The sequence below is a fragment of the Ambystoma mexicanum genome, chromosome 1p, assembly GCF_040938575.1.
Source record: "Ambystoma mexicanum isolate Mex_15411 chromosome 1p, UKY_AmexF1_1, whole genome shotgun sequence".
In the NCBI taxonomy this organism is placed as follows: Eukaryota; Metazoa; Chordata; class Amphibia; order Caudata; family Ambystomatidae; genus Ambystoma; species Ambystoma mexicanum.
Genome location: NC_090921.1, coordinates 1,497,159,539 through 1,497,182,875, shown reverse-complemented (window position 1 = coordinate 1,497,182,875; position 23,337 = coordinate 1,497,159,539). Strand labels below are relative to the sequence as shown.

General features: G+C 48.9%; 1 protein-coding gene across 1 annotated transcript in view; it reads right to left on the bottom strand.

Moving 5' to 3' along the window:
- Window positions 1-23,337, bottom strand: part of NDUFS2 (NADH:ubiquinone oxidoreductase core subunit S2) — a 502,212-nt gene that overhangs the window by 155,039 nt on the left and 323,836 nt on the right. The window contains exon 11 of the mRNA XM_069607180.1: window positions 9,634-9,729. Within this exon, the coding sequence (XP_069463281.1) occupies window positions 9,634-9,729 (96 nt within the window). The remainder of the gene's footprint in view (window positions 1-9,633; window positions 9,730-23,337) is intronic.

Genomic DNA, 23,337 nt, shown 5'->3' with positions numbered 1-23,337 from the left:
GGTTGACGGTACCGGGGAAGGTGCGCCCTGCCTCGCGACCGAAGAGCCCGACCTTTCGGCGCTCCCGGAGCCAGCGGACTCGCAGCGTTTGGCCTGGTGTTGGGCCCCCGTCGCCGGGGCGCCCGCACAGGACTTAGAGGCCCGCTCGGACCCTTTCTTCTTCTTCTTCTCACCCGTTGAGCCCTTCTCCAACCAGCTGGCGAGACGGGATCGACAGTCCCTCATGGTCCGCTCCGACAAGTTCTTGCAGAACTGGCAGTCCTTCTCTACATGAGTCTTGTCCCCATGAAGACAGTAGAGGCATCGCGAATGTTCGTCTTCCTTAAACACATTCTGCAGCCCGCATCCAGGGCAGCTGCGAAACAGCTTCGGTCTGGGCGACGAACTCGCATCCTGGGCCATCTCGAAGTAGGCCGCGAATCTTCTGGAATCCTCCAAGAAGTTGATTCGACGAAATCTTCACCCTTAAGGGGCGTAGGAAAAATCCCGCAACGGGTAGCTGTTAATGGGAGTAGAAACGGTGGAGCTTGAGGCTCGATTAACCGAAAAAAATGTGAAAATTCACCTGAAAAAGCGCGGAACACGCAGTAAAGCTCGAGAGCTAAGCACGAGGACTCCCAACACTTGAACGTGCGGTAAAAATCTGAAGATGGCTGCCAGAGGCGGGGCTTAGGTAGAGGGCAGTCATTGGCTGTGGTCAGTATGACGCAGAGATCAGTGATTGGTTACTACTACGAAAGACAGATCATAAACGAAACTGATACTGGTTTTTTCTTTACAGAGGATTCCCAGCCTGACGACGGGGAATATTCATGAGCATGTGAATCCATGCCAGACCCCATGCTGGATAAAGTCAATTTCACACAACAAAAAGGTATTACAATCTTATGAGAATTCCAAAAGGATTTCAATGTGACACTGCACTGAAGGTGCAGTGTATCACTATATAAAAAGCAGATGCCTATGGAACACACAAATCCAAATCAGGTAAAAACAAATGATAGGGAGAAAAATGTCACTCACTCCATGGTAAAAATTAAAAAGTCTGAAGTCCAGCAAAAGAGATGGGGGTCTCGAAGGTTGAAAGGAATTAGCCCCAGCCAATGACTGCCCTCTACCTAAGCCACTCCTCTGGCAGCCATCTTCAGATTTGATAGCACATAAAGTGGCAGTAGGACCAAGAGAAGAGCCGCAGAGGGGCAGGCGGCAGGGTTCACATGTGAATCCATGCCACAACAAAGCTGGAGAACAACAGTTACAGGTAAGTAACTTGTTCCTTCTCCAGCATGGGGTCTGGCATGGACTCACATGCTCATCAATACAGAATACACATCAGTACACACATGCACAACCACAGGAGATGGCAAGGCTCAACAGAAGCAATCTCCAACCTCTTCACCAGGCTCACCTTCAAGCGAACAGGTTACTCAGCACTGCTTGGCCGACCCTGGACTCCTCGCTGGAATCCCTGTCGATGCAGTAGAATATCGTGAAGGTGTGTGTCGACCTCCACGTTGCAGCCCTGCAGATGTCCAGCAGGGGAACACCAGACGGGAACCCTTTAGTAGCAGCAATCACTCTGGTAGAATGGGCTCTGAGACGGCCAGGCAGCGGTCGGTTTGCCAACCGGTGGCAGTGAGTGATACAGCCGGAGAGCCACCTGGAAATGGAAGCCTTGGACAGGGCCTTCCCATGGTTCGCAGGACAAAAGTTCACAAAAAGCTGATAAGTTATCCGGAAACTTAGTGCGGGCCACAAAACACACTGGTAACACCAAGGGCTTGTTCAGATGAAAGTCCGACAGCACCTTGGGCATGAAGGAGGAGTGTCCGCAGCACCACTCTCGTCTTGTGAAAAGGCAAATTAGGTGGTATCTCACCCACTCGTCATGCAGAGGTGATGGCCACAAGAAATGCTGTCTTCCATGAGAGAAACTTGAGTGGAACAGAATGCATATGCTCGAATGGGGCTCCCATGAGCCTAGCAAGTACCACGTTGAGCTCCCGCGGCCGGAGCCTTCACTGGCGGGAACGAGCGGCATAGTCCCTTGATGAATTCCTTGACTAACCAGTGCAATCACAAGGAGGGTCGTCCTGGGGATCTGGTGTAGCGGGAGATAGCCACCAGATGAACCTTGATGGTTGCATGATCCAGCCCGACTGAGCCAACAGCAAATATGGCAGTACCCAAGGGGCCGTGACCCTCAGAGGGTCGATTATCTGGGAACAGCAGCAAATTGCAAACCTCTTCCATTTGAGCCCATAGCATTTCAAAGTAGACTACGCCCTGCCTTGGAGAGAACCTCCTTGCAGTTTGCTGGAAGATCATAACCCTCAAATTCTAATTCTGCAGGAGCCAGGCTTTGCCTTCATGTTCAGGGATCCTGGGTCGTGGTGCAGAATTTTGCCTCCTTCCCTGGCGAGAAGATCCGCAACCACTGGCAGCTTGACTGGAGGAGCCGCTGACATGCTGAGAAGGTCCAGGTAACCAGATCTGCCTCGGCTACGCTGGCACAACGAGGATCATCATGCACCAGCACCATCTAAGTTGATTGATGACTCGAAGAAGCAACAGCGGGAATGCATACAGAAACAGGCCGTCCCAAGGGAATGAGAATGCATCCCCATGCTCCTCGGCTGGGGGAAACCTGCTGGCGAACCTCCGACACTTGGTGTTTATCGTCGTCGCAAATAGATCGATCTGGGGATTGCTGCATTTGTCGAAGTGGTTGTCCACTTGGTCCTGCCGGAGTTCCCACTGGTTGCAAGAGCGTAACTCCCTGCTGAGAGAGTCAGCGACTGTCCTTTACTCCTGCCAAGTGGAATGGAATGTGGAACATCCCCTGGACGACGACCCAATGCCACAAGTCCTGCGCCTCCCTGGAAAGCACCGGCAATCTGGTGCCCCCCTGCTTCCGGATGTAGAAGATCGTGGTGGTGGTATTGTCCGTGAAGACCCTCACGACTTTGCCCTTGAGGGACGCCAGAAATGACTTCAGGGCCCAAAACGCTGCCGTAGTTCCAGTACGTTTATCTGTAGCGTCTTCTCTTCTGGCAGCCATAGACCTCACGCCTGAAGACGTCCATGTGGGCTCCCCATCTTTCCAGAGACGCATCCGTCGTGACCGTCTCCTGGTGCGGGGGGGGCTCTGGAAATCTGTGCCTCCGGCGATATTGGAGTGCACGCCCCACCATTGATCGCTCGTTGGTACTCCTATTCGAGCGCAATCCTGTCCTGGAAGATTCTGGACACCTGTAACCAACGGACGGCTTCAAGGAACACCTGTAGAGGCCGCATCCGTAACCTGCAGAGTCCAATCAGGTAAATGCACGACATAACGAACAACGACTTGATGGTCCTCAACATGCCGATCTTCAGTGCCAACAGCCGCTGCACCTTGCCCAAGATGGCCGATATCCTTTCCTTCGATGGTGATGCCAGGCATGACACTGTGTTGAGCTTGGATCCTAGGAACAGAGCGTCCTGCGATGGAGTTAAGCAAGACTATGCATAGTTCACAGAGAACACCAGATCTGTCAGAAGACTGACGGTCTGCTCCGTGGGTTCGACGGTGGTGTCCCTTGACTTGGCCTGGATGAGCCAGTGGTCCAGGTAAGGATAAACGTGGATCCCCTGCAGCAGCAGTTGGCTACAACTAGCGCCAAGCACTTGGGGAAGACTCAGGGTGCCGATTTCAGCCCAAATGGAAGGGCCTTGAACTGATAATGCTTCCACTGAACGACGAAGTGAAGAAACTTGCGGTGTCCATTGTGTATGGGGACGTGGAAGTTTGCGTCCACCAGATCGAACCACCACAAAGTCCCCCCCTCCTCCAGCTGGCCGAGCACGTGCTGCAGGGTGACCAACCTGGACTTCTGGAACTTAATGTATTTGTTGAGCCGTTGGATCTCGAGAATGGTCCTCCAGCCCCCGATCTTCTTTCTTATGAGGAAGTACCTTATGTATACTCGGGAGCCCCAGAGTCGCAGTGGAACCAACTCCATCGCCCTCTTCTGTAACATGGCCCGAACCTCCCGCAGAAGCTGAGGGACGTGTTTTTTTTGCCGGGCCACCAGTAGTATTTACTGACACTTTCGTTGGAATTCTAAGGTGTGTCCGCGGGCGAGAGCATCCAGCACCCATCTGTCGGTGGAGATTGTCTCCAACACGCCGACTAAGTTCGCCAGCCGGCCTCCCACCAAGGTGCACGGGTGGGGGGCCCGACGTCCTGGCTGATTGAATCTTGCTTGGAGGTCAACGGGCCACCTTGCGGTCGATGACGACGTACGCCCCCCAAAGGTCTTGACGTGACCCCTATTAGCTTCCTGGGTCGAAGAGGACAAGCCCCCCCCCCACAAGCCCCTTCAAAGAGCAGATAGACATCCCTCCTGAGAATGAAAGGACAGTCGTTATTGCCTAGGGCACGTGCCGTCACTGTGTCCGTCTTGATGGCCTGGAGGGATTCATCCACAGTCTTCCCACACAGTTTGAGCCCATCAAAGGGCATGTCCAAAACCCTTGTCTGGACCTCCTGTCTAAAGTTGGTGGCCTATATATGTTTCCCACCTGGCAGAAACCTGTGTCGGCAATGTCCAGGGCCACTGTGATGGCGTGGTCCGATGCCATCTCTCCTTCTTGAAGAATCTCCAAAGCCTAAACCCGCTTGTCATCGGTGAGAAAGTCCAGTAGGGGAACCAGCTTAAACCAAAGCTGCCAATCGTATCTGCCCACAATCTTAAGGGCGTTGGCAGCCTTGACAATCATCGCCACCGAGTAGATAACCTTCAAACCCATAGAATCCAACTTCTTCCCCCTCGTTGTCTGGAGGGGTGGAGGAAGAGGAGCAAAGTCGAGCTCTACTATTTCTTCCTGGCGGCCACCGAGTCCGGCGACGGTTGAGACTGTAAGCACTTGGAAGCAGAGCCCGGCACCCTGTACTTCTTCTCCAATCAGTCCCTCTTTGCAAGGGCTGTAGAGGGGTTCTTCAGAAGAGCCAGCCCTTTGTCCCAAACATTGTCCAGGAGTGGTACCGAAAGGATGGTCGTCTTTTTCGCCTCCCGGCGCTTCTATAAGAAGCCTTCCTTCTTTTCCTCCGGCGTGAGCTGGAAAAGCTCTGACGATCGGGCAATCATCGCATGGAAAGATCCCACCTCATCCGGTGGAGGTGACGCGAGATCCCCCATCCCGCCGCCATCATTACCCGTGCCTGTTTTCGTTGTGTCCGACTCAGTCTCCCTTGGGGGGAGAGGGGCATTGAAGAGGGAGGGTATGAGTGGCATGGAGGTGTAAGGTGCCACATCTTCTTGGCCGGCGGTTCCCCTTGTATCAACAGGGGGGCCGGTACTGGTGCCGTGGGAGGTGTGGGCGGTGGGCTCACCGGCATCCTACTCTATATCTCAGACACCAGCGTGTGAAGGGTCAAGATGATTGTTCCCCCCCGCACCTCTCTCCAGTGAAAGGTCTCTAGGCAGTATCTAGGGTGTAGGAGCGTTGGGTTCCGGGACCTCGTTGTCCTGGGGCCCCCTCATCGTCGCCTCCATAGATGGTAGTCCCATTGTCATTGCACTTGCCCCCATAGCGGGGTGAGCCTCTGTCGTTTCCCCCGTCATTTCCCTCCTAAACGGTCTGGATAGAATTGATCTCATCAGCGGAAGACATGTCCATACCTTGGAGGCCTTCAACAACCCCCTGCCCCTCCGGGTCCAGAGGAGTCGGTCTCGGGCTGAGGTTCGGCATCCTCTTCTCTGGCTTTTCCTCTGCAGGCTTGTTCGAAGCCTCCCCTCCTGGGAGGAAGAGACACCCGGGCCATTGTCGGGGTACCCTGCAGGTCCGCCCTTACGACTTTGAAAGCAATGCCACCACTACCTCAAGGGATGGCGATGCTTTCGCTTTTGCAGGGTGTACTTGGGCCTTCACGGAAAGGCTAGTCCCCTTGTCCAGTTTGGCCTTTTCCTTCCTGGCCGTGTCGGACACCTTGTTTTGCTTGGCCTTCTCCTTCTGGGCCTTGTCAGACCCCTTGTCTACCTTGGCCTTCTCCGTCGGAGGGTGGTCGGCCACCGCACCCTGCCTGGTCTTCTCCTGCTTGGCCGTCTCCAGATTCTCTCTCAACTTCCCTGGGGGAATTGACTTCCTCTTGGACGACGATCCTTCAACATGTGCTTCATGAAGCCATGGCAAAACTCACAATCCTTGTTCTTATGCGTCGGGTGCAAGCAGTACAGACACTTGGAATGCTTGTTGTCCATGTACACATTCAGCAAACCGCAGCAAAGCTTGAAGAGGGAAGTGCCGTCCTTCTCGTCCGACATGATCCACGTGGTGTAGGCCTGAAGAATATTCTTGACTCCTCAAAGAAGAAAAATCGACGAAAACACCCCTTGAGGGGCGCTGAAAAAGCCGTAAAACAGATCCCTTTTAGTCGGAAAGATGATCGATAGAGCACAAGGGCTCGATTGACTGAAAAATAGAGTTTAACTCTCAAAAAGCAAACAACGAGAAAAAAAGCTTGTAGAGCGAAGCACCAGGACGCCTAACACTTGAACGTGCGGTAAAAATCTGAAGATGGCTGCCAAAGGAGGGGCTTAGATAGAGGGCAATCATTGGCAAGGATAAGTATGACCCAGAGCTCAGTGATTGGTTTGTAGGAGAAAGTTTAGAAACAAAAAAAAACTTGTCTTTGGCTGAGGATTCCAAGCCTGACGGGGAATATTCATGAGCATGTGAGAGTTCATGCCAGACCCCATGCTGGAGAACTTAAGATAGCTGCCATATTTGCTGATCTGTGGGTATATGTTAGGAAAGCCACTGCTTTAGCCCGCAAGGGGGGTTTCCATAAAAGGCATGTCCTGATCTGAGAAGACCGGGAGGCGGCCAAAGAATAATATGTGCAAAGAACAAGCAAAACATCTTTCGACACAACCACCTTAAGGTGCCAGCCATTCACGTTAAATGCAGAGGAGAAGTGTACAAGAAAACTATCACAAAAACAGTACAAATTACCAAGCTGCCAAAAGCTTGCTTTAGCTACATTGTCAAAGTAACCAAAACACCATTACATAAAAGGTTATAAGGATACAAAGTATCCAAACTGCACTTCACTGTAAGGTGATGAGTGCAATTGTAAGAAATTAAGAAATACAAGAATTCATAAAGAGACAGTCTTCCAGTACTGACTGTTTTAGAGACTAGTCAGTTTGCCCAACAATAATGAGCAAAACAAGTAAGGGAAGTGACTTTACTGAGCTTCAAAAAGTCAGTACAGTGTTCAAAACAAGCAAAAAGAATGGGGCTCCATAGGAACGTATGGAGGGAAAGGTGCAAAAAGAAAATCTTTCTTAACAGTAGCCCTGTTGGATGGCCTATAAGCCGCACAGAGGTTTTGTTAGTTCAGAACATACAGGCACATTTCTCCCCCCTCCCCCGCACCCCACTCAGTGGAAAAGAATGGTCATAATACAAATAAAAGAGGGTTTGGAACATAGTTTTGTGGAGCTGGGGGGGGGGGGGTGCACCTCTTGGTGCTCCCCCCTCCCCCAAGAAACACCATTGGTTTTGTGTTCCAGGTATTAGCATACTTCCTTGTGGCGCATTTGACATTTTCCAAATTGACCGAAATGCTTTGTTAGAAATTCTTTAGGAATTTCTGTACAATTTTAATTAACTATGTATGTGGGGTAAGGGAATAGGTTAGAGTTGGTGGAAGTTTTCCAGAGAGTTCTTGACCTCTGCCACTGTGGTCCGGAGAGCGAAAGGACAATTGAATAGACCCAGAATGACTATGCATATGCCTGCTGAAGGATTACTCCAGAGAATTGTCAAAGGTCTTAACGACTCATATGCCTTGGATCCAGAGGTGGCCTCCCACAAAAGGCATGCAAAGGATCTAAGTCTGATCATCCAGGGAGAACCCAGACATTTCCAACCATGAGTTGCTTTAGAGTAATGTCTCAAAACCCATTGAACAGGCCACACAATCAATTATGTCTAGACTTGACTGAATGATCTGGCATGCTGCTTCCTTGCCATCGATCACAAACTTGGTGAAACTGCTTTTCCAGGTATAGACCAATATTTAGCTACTTCAGAAGTAACACTCCACACAGTATGGGTGTATTTAGCCAGGCACAAGTCGAGTGAACAGCCAGTTCATTTCAACTGTCAGATTGTTCCAGGGCATTAAACCTCTCACTTTTCCAGTCTGGTGAACAGACAGAAGAAATAGTCACCTTAGACTCTGCAGTGGAGGCCAAAATCACCAGACTCTTAGTGCTGGGCTGTCTGGGGAAAAAACAAAAAAAAGAAATCTGGCTGAGTATGAAGATGCTCTTTAGAAAGATCCCGGTCCATGGCTGGAGCCGAGGTGGACTTCAGCCATACCGCCTTGATAAGTCAGCAGCAGCATTGAAGGGGAGAAAAGTCTTCTTTAGAGGGCCATGCTCCTGGATCTCTGGTCATAATGGTCCTTCGGCATCAAAGAATCAGACTATGCAAGTGCTCCATGGCTTTGGAAAAAGTGCTTTGAAATGACACACTGGGCTTTAGGCACAGGCCGGTATAAATTAGAATCTGAGTGAGGTGTCAAAACTACTGGTGTCGCATAAATCTGAAGGCAAGGTAGTCAACCACCCCAGATATGGGTTCAAAGGCATAAGGGATAGGATTACGATCAATAATTTAACTCTGGAAATCAGACCTAAGCAGCACTGGAGGGGAGTATTCTTCAGAACTTGAGTTGTAACCAAGCTCACAGGCATGCACTTGAAGGCCAAAGAGAGGACTCTGCCTGCCTCAGAAAGCACAGTGGGTTCCGACCTAACTATTAGCATTGAAGCCACCTTTGTCTTGACTTAAAAGTCAAGCATTTTGCTCCTGAATTCCTACTAGTGCCCTGGAATGGAGGAGTGGTGGTGGAGAAAAGTACCTGTAACAAGGCAAGTTGTTATACCTTTGCAGAGTCAGTATCGATGTAGCAGGAGCGACAATGTGACTTCCTGGACGAAGAAGAGTGCTGCTAAGTGGGTCCTCTTAGTCGCGATCATTCATAGTGGGGTGAAAAACTGTGCGTTTTATATAAATAGAATATTTGTACTTTGCTATAATTTCATGAAAAGGCCCTTGGTGTGAAAAACGTCAGCTTTGCAGGCTTAAACTACATTTCAACAGTATCCCCCTTCTTACTCAATCCAATCATACCATCAAGGGAGTGGTTAAGAAAAACAATGGTTTAGACAACCCTGTTGCCAAAGTTTGGCTTATTCCAAATCCCATTTCGTGTACCAACTGCAAAAAACTCTACTAACAAAAGGCAAGTTGGCAGTAGAGGTAATGAGTATTAAGGGAAGGACGTGCAGAAGGCTTAGATTTTGGAAAATCCTTACAAGACTACATGGCAATTGAATTTCTCATTAAAACACAAATATAAATGAACAAATCGTAGTAGTTTAAGACCACGCACCCTAAAATTAAAATCTCCAGAAAACAAGTTTGTTATTCCCTTTGTGAGGAGCAAAGGAACTCACCATGCTTTGACTTTGAGGCAGTGAGCTCTCACTTTAAAGTAACTGTTAGTAGTGTGGGGAGAATGCTTAAGCTTAACATTCAATTTTAATGGCCAAGAAAATGTAAATGTGGTACCTTAGGGGCTTCAATAGCTGTGTAGGTGGTTCCGGGCGGAACTTGATATCCTTCAGTGTACAATTTAAAATGGTGAATCAGCGATTCCATGGAAGTCTAAAAGGAGAGGGATGACATGAATTTATATAGACTACCATGTCCAGTCAAGGACTATACTTTCATCTAGACCTTGTTCAGGATCCACAACAATCATTAAGGAATCAATCGGACCTCATTCAGCAACAAAAGACAAGAGCGCTAGCTAAGCAAATCATTAATCAAGTACTTTAGCCTTCTTTAGCAAACCCATTAATAAGACAGTAGTAACTTGTGTAAAACTTCTAACACAGTTCCAAGTTAATCTGACAGGCTGGTGGGCAGTGTACCTTTTTGCACAAACTGTTGTGGACTTTTGTCGCAGGCTGCCTTTGCAGCTGCTGTAAGGAACACAAGTGTCACCATTTGCCTATAATGGTGGCTGCAGTTGTCCAAAGCACTGTTCTTGATGACTTGGTCTATCGTGAGCCGTCTTCCTCCCTGGGTGGGTCTTTTGTTTTTGGCAGGTTCCCTTGGAAAGCCCACCAAGGATCCCTGAGTGCCTGATGTTAGGACAGTTAGTTTTTTGCCCTTAGTTGTACTTCAGAAAAACTGTCCTAACATCAGGCACTCAGGGAGTATATATATATGCCTGATATATATATATGGGATACATTACTCACCGTAATCGTATTTCTGATGCTTCTATCTGCTTAGATTCACATGCTGTGCATAGGCCGACATCTAGTGGAAGCTGCAGAGTATTACAGTTTGTTTTTCGAAACTCGAAAATGGGCGTCGACACAGGGCGTGCCAGTAATACTATCCCTAGTGTGACGTCCACTGTACCCAAGATCCCTCACGCGTCTAGGATCCTCAGATTGTATTTTTTCTGACATGAGGTAACATGAGGAGTAGCGTGAGTACAGATAATCCAAGCAGATAGACAGAAAGGTAAGACTACAAGCAATCATGTGCCTTCTCTCAGAGGGGAGGAAGGGTGGGTTGCATGTGAATCTAAGCAGATACAAGCATCAGAAATACGATTACGGTGAGTAATGTATCCCTTCTGAGGCTTGTGAATCTGCTTAGATCACATGCTGTGCATAGATTAGCGAGCAGTACCTGAAGAAGGCGGTGGGATGTGAGAAGGGTCATGAGCAAATAAGTGTCTTAGAACTGCTTGTCCCACTTGTGCATCTGCCTTGGAATGGGTGTCAATGCAGTAATGCTGAGTAAAAGCGTGAATAGAGCTCCAAGTAGCTGCTTTGCAAATGGTGTCAAGGGGTACATTTGCAATGAAAGCCAGAGTGGCCCCAATGCCTCTAGTAGAGTGGGCTCTTGGCGTGAAAGGCAGAGTTCTTTCAGAGAGGGAGTAACACAGCTGGATACAGTTAATAATCCACTTTGAGATGACACCTTTAGAGACGCGATCCCCCCTCTCTGCCTGTAGCTACGGAGACAAACAGTTGATCTGTTTTTCTTAGCGGTCTGGTTTTATTTACATAGTAGAGGACCGCCCTACGCACATCTAGGGTGTGTAGTTTCACCTCAGCCGAGCTTTGCGGGTCCTGGACGAAAGCCGGAAGCTCGATGGACTGGTTTACATGGAATTTTGATATAAATTTAGGTGAGAACCTAGGGTGTGTGCGTAAAACCAGTTTGTCTTTATGGACAGTAAAGAAGGGATCCTGCACTGACAGAGCCTGAATTTCACTGACCCTTCTTATAGAAGTAATAGCTACTAAGAAGGCCGTTTTATAAGTCAGGTGTTTGAGACTCCTTTTATGCATGGGTTCGAAAGCGGGGCCCATGAGCTTGGCTAGCACCACATTAAGGTCCCACCCTGGTGGTGGGTTTGAAATAGGAGGGTGAAGTCTCTTTACTCCTTCCATGAAGGCTTTAACTACTGGTACTTTCCACCACAAAACCTTGCTATGGGAAGTGGTGTAAGCCGACAGGGCTGCCAGGTGTACTTTCAGTGAGTTAAAAACCAATCCTGCATCTAGCAGGTGGAGCATGTATGTGACAATTGTGGAAGGAGTGCAATCAACCGGGTTGATTGGTCTACTCTGGCACCAGATAACGAACCTCTTCCACTTGTCAAAGTAACAGTGCCTTGTGTTTGGTTTCCTAGATTCCTTTAGGATGTCCATACACCTCTGTGGCAAATTGAGATGTCCAAACTCTATGACCTCAGGAGCCATGCTGCCAGGTTCATTGAGTTGGGTTGCTGGTGCACTGTTTGACATTGGTGCTGGGACAGTAGGTTGTACCAGGCTGGAAGTTTGATGGGCTCGCACACCGCCATCCTGCGTAGGTGTGGGAACCACGGTTGTCTTGCCCACATGGGAGCAACTAGGACGAGCGTCATCGATTCCCTGTTCATCTTGTTCACCACTTTCCTGATGAGAGGAGTTGGTGGAAAAGCGTACGCAAACATCCCTGACCAGTTCATCCACAGGGCGTTCCCCTGGGAGTCTGGTTGGGGGAACCTGGATGCAAATCCTGGGCATTGTCTGTCTATAGTGGGGAAACCCCACTGAGAGAAGATATCTTCTACGACCTCTCTGTGTAGAACTCATTCGTGTTCCTCTGGGAGGGAGTCTCTGCTCAGAGCATCCGCTAGGGAATTGAGCTCCCCTGGAACATGTTGTGATGACAGGAAGATGTTCCGTCTGAGTGCCCATATCCAGATTTTCTGGGCAAGCTTGGACAGATTTGGCGAGCGAGTCCCTCCTTGCTTGTTCAGGTAGAACATGGCTGTTGTGCTGTCCGTCCGGATTTGCAGTGACAGGTTTAGTAGGTGGGGCTCGAACGCCTGCAGCGCTCTGAATACTGCCAGAAGCTCTAGCAGGTTGATGTGGTTCTTGGCCACTGAGTGAGACCAGAGACCCTGAGCTGTGTGGTGGAGATGGTGAGCTCCCCACCCCGTCAGACATGCATCTGTAGTGACTACTGCCTGTACTTCGGGATCGTAAAAGGGTTTCCCCTGCGCGAGATTCTCTCTTGTCCACAAGTGAAGGCTTTGTACCAGTGTTGGCGAAACGACCACTAGATCGTCCCACTGACCACTTGCCTGAGACCACTGTTTCGCCAACCATTCCTGCATGGGACGCATGCGCAGGCGCGCGTGGGGGACCAGGTAAATACATGACGCCATCATGCCCAGTAAACGCATTGCTTTGCGTACCGTTATTTGTTGACCGGACTGATAATGCGGAATTTGCAGTAGTATATTCCGAATTCTTTCTTCTGAAGGAAAGGTCAACCCCTCTTGGGTACCCAGGATTGCTCCTAGGAATTGTTTTGAGGTGCTTGGCACCAGGCTTGACTTCTTCTCGTTGATTGAGAAGCCTAACCCGTGGAGGAGGTCGATAGTCCTTTGAATGTTTGTCCTGCAAATTCCTGGGGTTTCCCCCGTTATGAGCCAGTCGTCCAGATAAGGGTACACCGGGATTGCCTCCCTGCATAGGTGTGCAGCCACCACCGCCAGTACCTTGGTGAATACCCTTGGTGCTGAAGCTATCCCAAAAGGCAGTACCTTGAATTGGTAGTGTTGACTGTCCACCTTGAAGCGCAAGTACTTTCTGTGCGCTGGGAACATGGAAATATGAAATTAAGCATCTTTCATATCCAAGGTTGCCATTTAATCCCCCTTGTTTAGGAGGGGGATTACCTCTTGAAGGGACCCTGAACTGAGCGTCACTGCTTTGGTGGAGACGTCCCGCCTCCCTTGCTGGGGCTGCCTCTGCCTTTACAGTGGACTTCACACTAGGGATAGTATTACTGGCGCGCCCTGTCTACGTCCCTTTTCGAGTTTCGAAAACAACTGCAATACTCTGCAGCTTCCACTAGATGTCGGCCTATGCACAGCATGTGAATCTAAGCAGATAAAAGCATCAGAAATATGATTATGGTGAGTAATGTAACATAGAAATATATGCATATATATATATTTCTGAGGCTTGTGGAATCTGCTCGGATTTCCGCAGAGGGTAGAGCCGTGTCTGGTTGCATTTTGAAAGCAACCTTCGACGCTGCGGACAACGCAGGCAGATTGATAGCGGAGGGCACTGTTATCAAAAGACATGCGTGGTTACGGCAGTCTGGTTTTAAGGCAGAAACCCAGGCATCATTGTTGGACAAACCAGTGGAAACCGATCTGTTGTTTGGTAAGGCGGTCGAAGACGCACTGAAAAATGCCAAGGACGAATACGAGACACTCAAGTCCCTCCTATTACCCCTGCCGTAACCCTGGGTAGACTGTTGGTTGTTGTTCCACTGTGTACCCTGCCCCTGGGAATAGTTAGATCCTCTCTGAGAATTTTGGCCGCGTGGGCGACGAAAATTACCATTCCCTCTCTGGTTAGGGGGTTTATTGGTTAACTGGCCAAGGGACTCGAGTGTCTCGTATTCGTCCTTGGCATTTTTCAGTGCGTCTTCGACCGCCTTACCAAACAACAGATCGGTTTCCACTGGTTTGTCCAACAATGATGCCTGGGTTTCTGCCTTAAAACCAGACTGCCGTAACCACGCATGTCTTTTGATAACAGTGCCCTCCGCTATCAATCTGCCTGCGTTGTCCGCAGCGTCGAAGGTTGCTTTCAAAATGCAACCAGACACGGCTCTACCCTCTGCGGAAATCCGAGCAGATTCCACAAGCCTCAGAAATATATATATATGCATATATTTCTATGTTACATTACTCACCATAATCATATTTCTGATGCTTTTATCTGCTTAGATTCACATGCTGTGCATAGGCCGACATCTAGTGGAAGCTGCAGAGTATTGCAGTTGTTTTCGAAACTCGAAAAGGGACGTAGACAGGGCGCGCCAGTAATACTATCCCTAGTGTGAAGTCCACTGTACCCATGATCCCTCATGCAACGAGGTCCCTTAGATTGTTATTTTTCTGACATGATGTAGCATGAGGTGTAGCTTGAGAACAGTTGTATCCAAGCAGATACGTATCAGACAAGCTCGTAAGCATCCATGTGCCTTGGGGAGGAAGGGTGGGTTGCATGTGAATCTAAGTAGATACAAGCATCAGAAATACGATTAGGGTGAGTAATGTATCCCTTCTGAGGCGTGTGGAATCTGCTTAGATCACATGCTGTGCATAGATTAGCGAGCAGTGTTAGAAGAAGGTGGTGGGATGTGAGAAGGTTCATGGGCGGACATATGTCTTAGAACCGCTTGTCCCAACTGTGTGTCTGGAAATGCGTGTCAATGCAATAATGCTGAGTGAAAGTGTGTATTGAGCTCCATGTAGCTGCTTTGCAAATGCTATCTAGAGGGACATTTGCAATGAAAGCCAGAGTGGCTCCTGTACTCCTCGTTTGTTTGATAGGGAATAGCACAATTGTATACATTTGACTATCCAATGTTTTTGAAATGCAATCGCCGTCTCTGCCTGGCGCTATGGAGACAAACAGTTGATCTGTTTTTCTTAGCGGTCTGGTCTTGTCTACAAAGCAGATGAACGCTCTCCGCACATCTAGTGTGTGGAGTTTTACCTCAGCTGAGCTGGTGGGTTCCTGGAAGAAAGCCGGTAGCTCAAACTGGTTTACATGAAAGTTGGAGCTGAACTTAGGGGAAAAACTAGAGTGAGTACGTAAAACCAGCTTGTCTTTGTGAACAACAAAGAAAGGATACTGCACTGACAATGCTTGTATTTCACTAACTCTTCTTATGGACGTAATAGCCACTAAGAAGGCAATTTTATAAGTCAGGTGTTTGAGACTAGACTTCTGCATCAGCTTGAAAGGGGTCCCATGAGCTTAGCGAGTACAACATTGAGATTCCCATCCTGCCGGCGGGTTTGAAATTAGAGGGTGGAGTCTCTTTATCCCTTCCATGAATGCTTTGAGGACAGGTACCTTCCACCATGAAAAGATGGTATAGGGCTGACAAAACCGCCAGGTGGACCTATAATGAGTTGAATACTAACCCTGCATCTAGCAATTGGAGCATGTAGGTTAGAATGTGTGAAGGGGTACATTATATGGGGTTAATTTGCTTGGACTGGCACCAAATTACAAATCTCCACTTGTCAAAATAACAGTGCCTAGTGTTAGGCTTTCTTGATTCCTTCAAGATATCCATACATCTCTGGGCCAGATTAAGATGTCCAAACTCAGGTGCCATGCTGCCAAGTTCATCGAGTGAGGTTGAGGGTGCACTGTTAGGCCCCCGTGCTGAGTGAGAAGATTGTACGGGCACAGGAGTTTGATGGGATCGCACATCTCCAGATTGCACAGATGTGGATACCAGGATTGGCTTGCCCACATAGAAGCAACTAGGATTAGCGTCACCTGTTCCTTGTGGATTTTGTTCACCACCTTCCTCATTAGAGGAGTTGGGGGGAGAACGCTTAAGCAAATTTCCTTGACCAGTTCATCCATAGGGTGTTGCCCATGGAGCCTGGCTGGGGGAACCTGGATGCGAAGTTTGGGCATTTCTTGTTTTCATTTGTAGCGAACAAGTCTATTGTGGAGAAACCCCATTGAGAGAAGAGGTGTTCTACGACTCCTGCGAGAAGTCGCCACTCGTGTTCTTCTGGTAGGGGATCTCTGCTCCATGAGTCTGCGAGAGAGTTGAGTTCCCCTGGAACGTGCTGTGACGATAGGAATATTTTCTGTTTGAGTGCCCATTTCCAAATTTGTTGTGCAAGCCTTGACAGATTTGCAGAACATGTGACCCCCCATTTTGTTGATGTAAAACATTGCTGCAGTGCTGTCTGTCAGGACTTGCACAGATTGGTTCACTAGGTAAGACTCGAACGCATGCAGGGTTTTTAATACTGCCAGAGGTTCTAGTAGATTGATGTGGTTTGTGCTGCCGCATGAGACCACAGACCCTGAGCTGTGTGGTGAAGGTAGTGAGCATCCCCACCCAGCGAGTGAGGCGTCCGTTGTGACGATCGCTTGTACTTCCGGATCGTAGAAGGGTTTCCCCTTCAACAGGTTTTCTCTTGTCCACCAGCGAAGATTTTGTACTAGTATTGGCGAAACGGCCACTAGATTGTCCCACTGACCACCCAAGACCATTGTTTTGCCAACCACGCCTGCATGGGTGAAATGCGCAGGCGCGCGTGACCTACCAGGTAAATGCAAGATGCCATCATGCCTAGCAAACACATAGCTTTGTGCACCCTTATCTGGCGGCTGGCCTGATCATGAGGTATTTGCAGTAACATGTTTTGGGCTCTTTCCTCTTACAGAAAGACCAACCCCCCTCTTGAATGTTTAAGACCGCTCCTAGGTTGTGCTTGGCACTAGGCTTGATTTTTTTCTCGTTGATGGAATAGCCCAATTGTAAGAGAAGGTTGATTGTTCTTTGAATGTTTTTTCTGCAAATTATGGGAGACTGCGCTGTAATCAGCCAGTCGTCCAAGTAAGGGTACACTGGGATTGCCTCCCTGTGCAGGTGTGCTGTCACCACCGCCAGTACCTTTGTGAATACCCTTGGAGCAGATGCTATTCCAAAGGATAGCACTTTGAATTGGTAGTGCTGGTTTGCCATCTTGAAAACACAAGAATCTTCTGTGCGCTGGGAACATTGAAATATGAAAATAGGCATCTTTCATTTCCAGTGTTGCCATGTAGTCCCCTTTTTTAGTAGGGGGGATTACCTCTTGTAGCGTAGTCATGAAAAACGTTTGTGGCTTGACATTTGTTCGCAGGGCGCAAATCTAATACTGGACACATTGTTAGATCTTTGTTACAAGGAAGTAGGTTGAATAAATAACCTTGTTTACCTGGTTGCCCGGGACAACCGCAATGGCGTCCTTTAGAAGAAGCGTGGCGATCTCCAGGAGAATGCGCTGGTGCTCCTTGGAATGGGTCTTTCGTCGTGGTGGGTGGTTTTGGAGTTCCTCGAGGAGTTCTATGCAGTATCCGCCTGTTACAGTGGACAGTACCCACCTGGAGTGGGCACCTGGAGCGGATAGTCACTGCTTTTGAGGTGGAGTGCCACCTCGGGAGGAGTTGCCTCTCTGGCGTCCGCAGGGTTTGTGTGTTCCTCTTGGGTAACACTGGGAGGACAGTCCCAAATTGTTTCCCCTAGTAGTACCTTGGCTTTGGCTATAAGTCGAACCCCTTTGAGAATTTTGGCTGCGAAAGCGATGGAAATTCCTGTTTCCCCTCTGGCCAGTGGGTTTATTGGTGATTTGGCCTAGAGACGAGAGTCTCATACTCTTCTTTGGGTGTTTTTAAGGCGTCGACAGCCTTGCCAAAGAGCACATTGGGCTCAATGGGCATGTTGATAATGGTAGCTTGTGTCTCTGGTTTAACACCCGATTGGCACAACCAAGCATTAAACTGGATACTAGTACCCTCCGCTATTATTCTGCCTGCGTTGTCTGCAGCGTCAAGATTGGTCTTTAATAAGCAGCTTGACACTGCTCTGCCCTCTGCAGCTCCCTAGGCAAGCTAAGATTTAAGTGGTTCTGGGGTCGATGATGGTAAGGCCGAGACCTCATCCCATTTGTGGTAGTTGTAACTGGCCAACAGGGTAGAATTATTAGCAATTCTAGTGTGGAAAGCCGCAGAGGAAGCAACCTTTCTGCCCATTGTGTACATTCTTTTGCTTTCCTTGTCAGGGAGGGCCTTAGAGGAAGCTAGGGGACTACCAGCCCTTTTCCTTGTTATAGTTACAACCAATGAATCGGGCTTCAGTTGCCCTCTGATATACAGTGGGTAAGAAGGGGCAGGTCTAAACAGTTACTCTATGCAGGGGTTCACTGCCCACATAAGATTAGGGGTTTCCAACGATGGCTGTATTTTTCGCTGAATGGATTTGAGGAGTGGGATAAACTGTGTAACAGCCTTCTTATCCCCAATGATTTCTTCTACAAAATCCTTATCTTGTTGTACCTCTTGAGTCTCTATTTGAAAGTGCTCTGCTGCTTTGACTAAAACCTCATTCAGAAGGGGTTGGTTGTCAATTGGTGAGGCAATGACAGGGGGTGGGGGGGTCCTGATCAACTGGTGAGTCTATGAGATATATATTTGCCTCGGGGTCAACCTCATAGTCTTCATCATCCCCGTAAGGGTCTGCTGCAACATCCTCATAGTAAGGGTCTGCTGCCTCTTGGATAGAGAGGTCTTCATGGTCAGAGTCCGGGTCATAGAGATCAATGACTGTACCTTGCACTGGAATCTTGGGGCGAGTCCTCTTAGCAGGAAGTTGAGCAGGTAGAACAGGGATCTGGGACCCAAAGGGGGCTGTAGTGGAGGGAGTGGACTGGAAACTTTGGAAATAAGCAGGGTCTTTTTTTTCATCGAAGTTGGCCATGAAGGACATCCTCCTCATGACCCTGTCTATATCCTCTGCCGACCATTGTGTCGAGCTAGGGATGACCAATGGTTGGGAAGGGAGCCTTAATTCTTCATCTGTTGGAGGAAGTAATATAGGATCTTTAGGCCTAGCCTCTTGAGATTTTTCATAATGAGGGGTGGCCCTAGCCCCCTGAGATCTCTCCCTTTGAGGTTTTTCCCCCATTGAGGGGTTTTCTCCCTATGAGGGGTCTTTGAGGACTTCATCTTGGGCTCTTTAACAGACTGTTTGGGGCCAAGCACCTGATTTGACGCAGAACGAATTTCAGGTTCAGACTGTACCGGAGCATAGTCCGGGGACGATCAGGCCTCGGGGGGAGTTATTCACGCAACGTCTGTACCATCCTTCGACGGTCGGGACCATCATGCGGCGATCTCGAACGAGTTCCCACAGGACAGTTTCCACAGACCTTTCCCTGGACGTCATGCGTTGCCGTCCGCTCGACACATGTGTCGAGTCCCGGCCTCAGGTTGTGTGCTTAGTGGTGAATGAAGTGTTAGCGCTTCCGCCACCAGGTGTTGTCCACATAACAAGGCCGCCTGCCTGTCTTCCGGGGTCGGGGGCCTGCGTTTGGGTAGCCAAAGCTACCTCATCGCCTTCGCCGTCAGAAACTGCGGCGCTGCTGCCATCACTGAAAGCACCTTCTACTTCCATGGCCTCGAGTTGCCTGCCATAGTGGGCCCAGCGTTTGGTAGATTCGTCCTTCAAAGTTTTGGGCTTGAAGAGCCTACACGGCCCACAAAAACCCTCAACGTGGTCTCTCGGGAGACACAAGTTACAGACTAGGTGTTTATCAACCCAGGGAAATTTCCTATTGCATTTGGGGCATTTGGGGCCGAATTAGAGCAATGATTTAGTTATAAAGGCAATGGCAGCTACTTCTTACGGTTCACAGTACCTGACACTCTAAAACGAATGCATTCATGATTTCACTCTGTAACATGGAAAGATTTTGAAGGTTACGCTTCCATGAGGCATGGTGCAGACAATGGCTACGTTTGCACATAAGTTCCTTCATGTACGAATGGATTGTGTCCTCCAATGTATTCCACATCTTTGACAGACTCCCAAAACAGTATCAGTGATTGGAGGCGGGAGAAGAATTTAGATGTAGCCAATCAGATGTCAGAATAAAGCACTGCTTTACCAAAGGCCATATCTTGACCATGGAAAGTATCCAGGGAGTAATGCTGGACAAAGGTGCGGATGGAAGACCACGTTGCAGCATCACAAATGTTCTTAACATGAATTCCCTGTTGCAGGACTGTGGAGTAAGCTCGCAAACCTTCAGGAGGGTCCTTGCCAGACAATCTGTAACATTCAGCAATGGTGAGGATAATCCACATGGACAAGGTCAGTTTGGCAACAGGCTGGCCCAATCGGTGTCCAGTGTATCCTGCAAAAAGTTGATTGTCCACTCTGACCCTGGACATCCTAGAAATATAAAAGCTCAAAGCTCACCTAGGGTCCAACCTATGGATTCTCTTCTCTTCCTTACCAGGATGAGGAGGAGGATAGAAAGCAGGAAGTACCACTGAAACTCAGACACTACCTTAGGTACGAAGGAAGGACGTACCCTCAGTACAACCCTATCCTTGTGCAACACAGTAAAGGGTGGCTTAGATGAAAGGGCCTGCAACTTGCTCACTCTGTGAGCAGATGTAACTGCAATCAAGAAAACTGTCTTGAAGGTCAACAGTCTCAAAGGACAAGAGTGCAAAGGTTCAAACGTAGCACCCATCAAGAATTTCAAGACTAGATTCGGATACCAAAACGGCACCTGAAAAGGGGACGGCGGGAACACATCTGTGAGCCCTTTTAGAAACTGGGTAATCAAAGGAATCTTAAAACAAAAACATTCTTCATACGAGCTCTTGAAAATAGACAGCGCTTGTCAGGAACGACAGCCAAGCTTATTACTCACCTATTATCAGGAGTAAGAATGACCTTTGCACAAAATTGGAAAAACAAAGCGGGCCCAATCTGAGCATGCTGGTGGGTTAAGATCTGGGGAGTAATGGCTATGGAGAAGATATGCGCCATCAGTACTGGTAAATAGTTAAGATTCTTAACTACCTGGAACCCATTCCATGAACATGTACGGGACAGAGAAGGCCTTTTTTTCAAACCCTGTCTGCTCCGGAACTTAATCTGAACTCTCCCAAACACAGACACTGAGATACTAATGTCAGCGGGGTACAATTCTAAATAGTCTGGACTTTAAAGTGTAAAATAGTGCTTAAAGTTGGGGGGGAGGGGATAAAAGGAAAGGGTGAGTGGAGGAGGGGGGAAGGAATCGAAAACCGAAAATCCTCGAAGGTAATGCAAACTCCTATGAACTGTAAGACATGAACATAAGTAAATGCAGAACCTAAGTGATTATTGTTTGCAAATGTTATGTTGTAATTACCTATATGCTTTCGAACCACAAATAAACATGGTTTAAACAACAAAAAAGAAAATAGACAGCGCTGCCGGGTAACCTTTAATGGTACCCACTTGAAGACCCTTGTGGGCCAAAGAAAGCAAGAACCATTGGAATGGAACATTGAAAAGGATCAACATTGTGTCCTCTGCACCAGTCACAAAACTTTACGCCAATGGAACAGGGATTTGGTTGCCAGACGCCTGGCCGAAAGCAACATTTCCATCACGTCATCCGGGAGGTCTGAATCCTTATATCTCAACCTTTCAGATGTGTGAAGGTTGAGTCTTGACCTCTGGATAGAGAGCATCTGCCTCGCGCGTGAGAAGATCCTCTGTGGGGAAGACGGTGTGGAAGCCAGATGGCCATTTCTAGAAGATCCGGGTACCACTCTCCCCTGGCCCAATCCAAAGCAATTAGGATCATGTGGAACCCAAACCTCTGCAACCTCTTTAGAACCTGAGGAATGACGGGGACGGAAGAAACGCGCACAGAAGTAGGAATGACCAATCCATGATGGACACGTCCCCTAAAGCCCCTCTCGAAGGAAATTCCCTTGAGCAATATCTCTCGCACTTCCGGTTGGCATTGGTCGCTAACAGAACCACTTGAGGGGTTCCCCAAAGGACGAAGATCTCCTGAAGGACATGGAGCCAACTCCCTCTCGTGGGAGACTGCGCTCTGCCTGCTCTGAGCATCCGCTGCCGGATTCTCCTCTCCTGCCAGATGAACTGCAGGGAGTGAGATTCCTTGCTGTATCGCCCAGAACCAGAGCTGCATCGCCTCACTGCACAGTGGGAGTGATTGTACACCTCCCTTTTTGTTGAGGTAATGCATGGCCACTGTGATGTCCGTCATGATCAGGACACTCTTCCCTCGCACAAATGGCAGAAAAGCCTTTAGGGCTATCCTGATAGCCCTCGGCTCCAAAAGATTTATGTGGAGTTTGGAATCCGACAGAGACCAACAACCGCTGGTGGTCAGCTTGTTGGCGTGAGCTCCCCATCCTGTGAGGGAAGCATCTCTCACTACAGTCACCTACCGCCACTTTTGCCAAAAAGGCTCTCCCTTCATCAGATTCCCTTCGCTGGCCCACCACAGAAGATCCTGTGAGACCATGAGCAGAATCTGAAGGACATCTGACATTTTGCTTGAGAATTGCGACCGCTGTGTCCTGAGAGCCCATTGAAGGGATTGCATCCTCAGTCTGGCCTCTGGCAACAGAAAAATGCAGGATTGAGAATTCGAAAGCCGGGAGACTGGGCATGTTGTTATTTGTGGACCATCTGGACAATGTGACAAGCCCTCACCATGGCGGGCGAGCACTTCCCCAAGGATGTGTCCAATACAGCCCCGATGTACTGGAGCTGTTGGGAAGGTGTCACATGCGACTTCTTGAAATTGAGGGAGAAGCCCAGCTTGTGAAGGGAGTTGAGGCTCAGATGACCCAAGGCTTGTTAGGGAGATCGCGCCTGGATCAGCCAGTCATCCAGATAGGGGTAGACGTGAATCCCCACTTCTCCCGAGATACGCTGCTGCCACCACCATGAGCTTGGTGAAGACCCTCGGGCGGAAGTCAACCCGAATCGCAGGACCCGAAACTGAAAGTGCGAGTTACCAACCGCAAACTTCAGGAATTTTCTGTGCTTTGGATGGATCGGCACATGAAAAAAAGCATCCTGTAGGTCCAGTGACACCAACCAATCCTGAAGTCGAAGGATCTGAAGGGCCTGAGAAAGAGTGACCATCTAAAACTTGTCCTTCCTGAGGAACTTGTTCAAGTAACGCAAGTCCAAGATGGGACTCAGTCCTCCGTCTTTGTTGGGAATCCAAAAATATGGGGAATACCAGCCCTCGTTGCTCTACGCCATAGGCACTAGTTCTATAGCGCCTTTCTCCAGCAAGGTCAAGATTTCCTG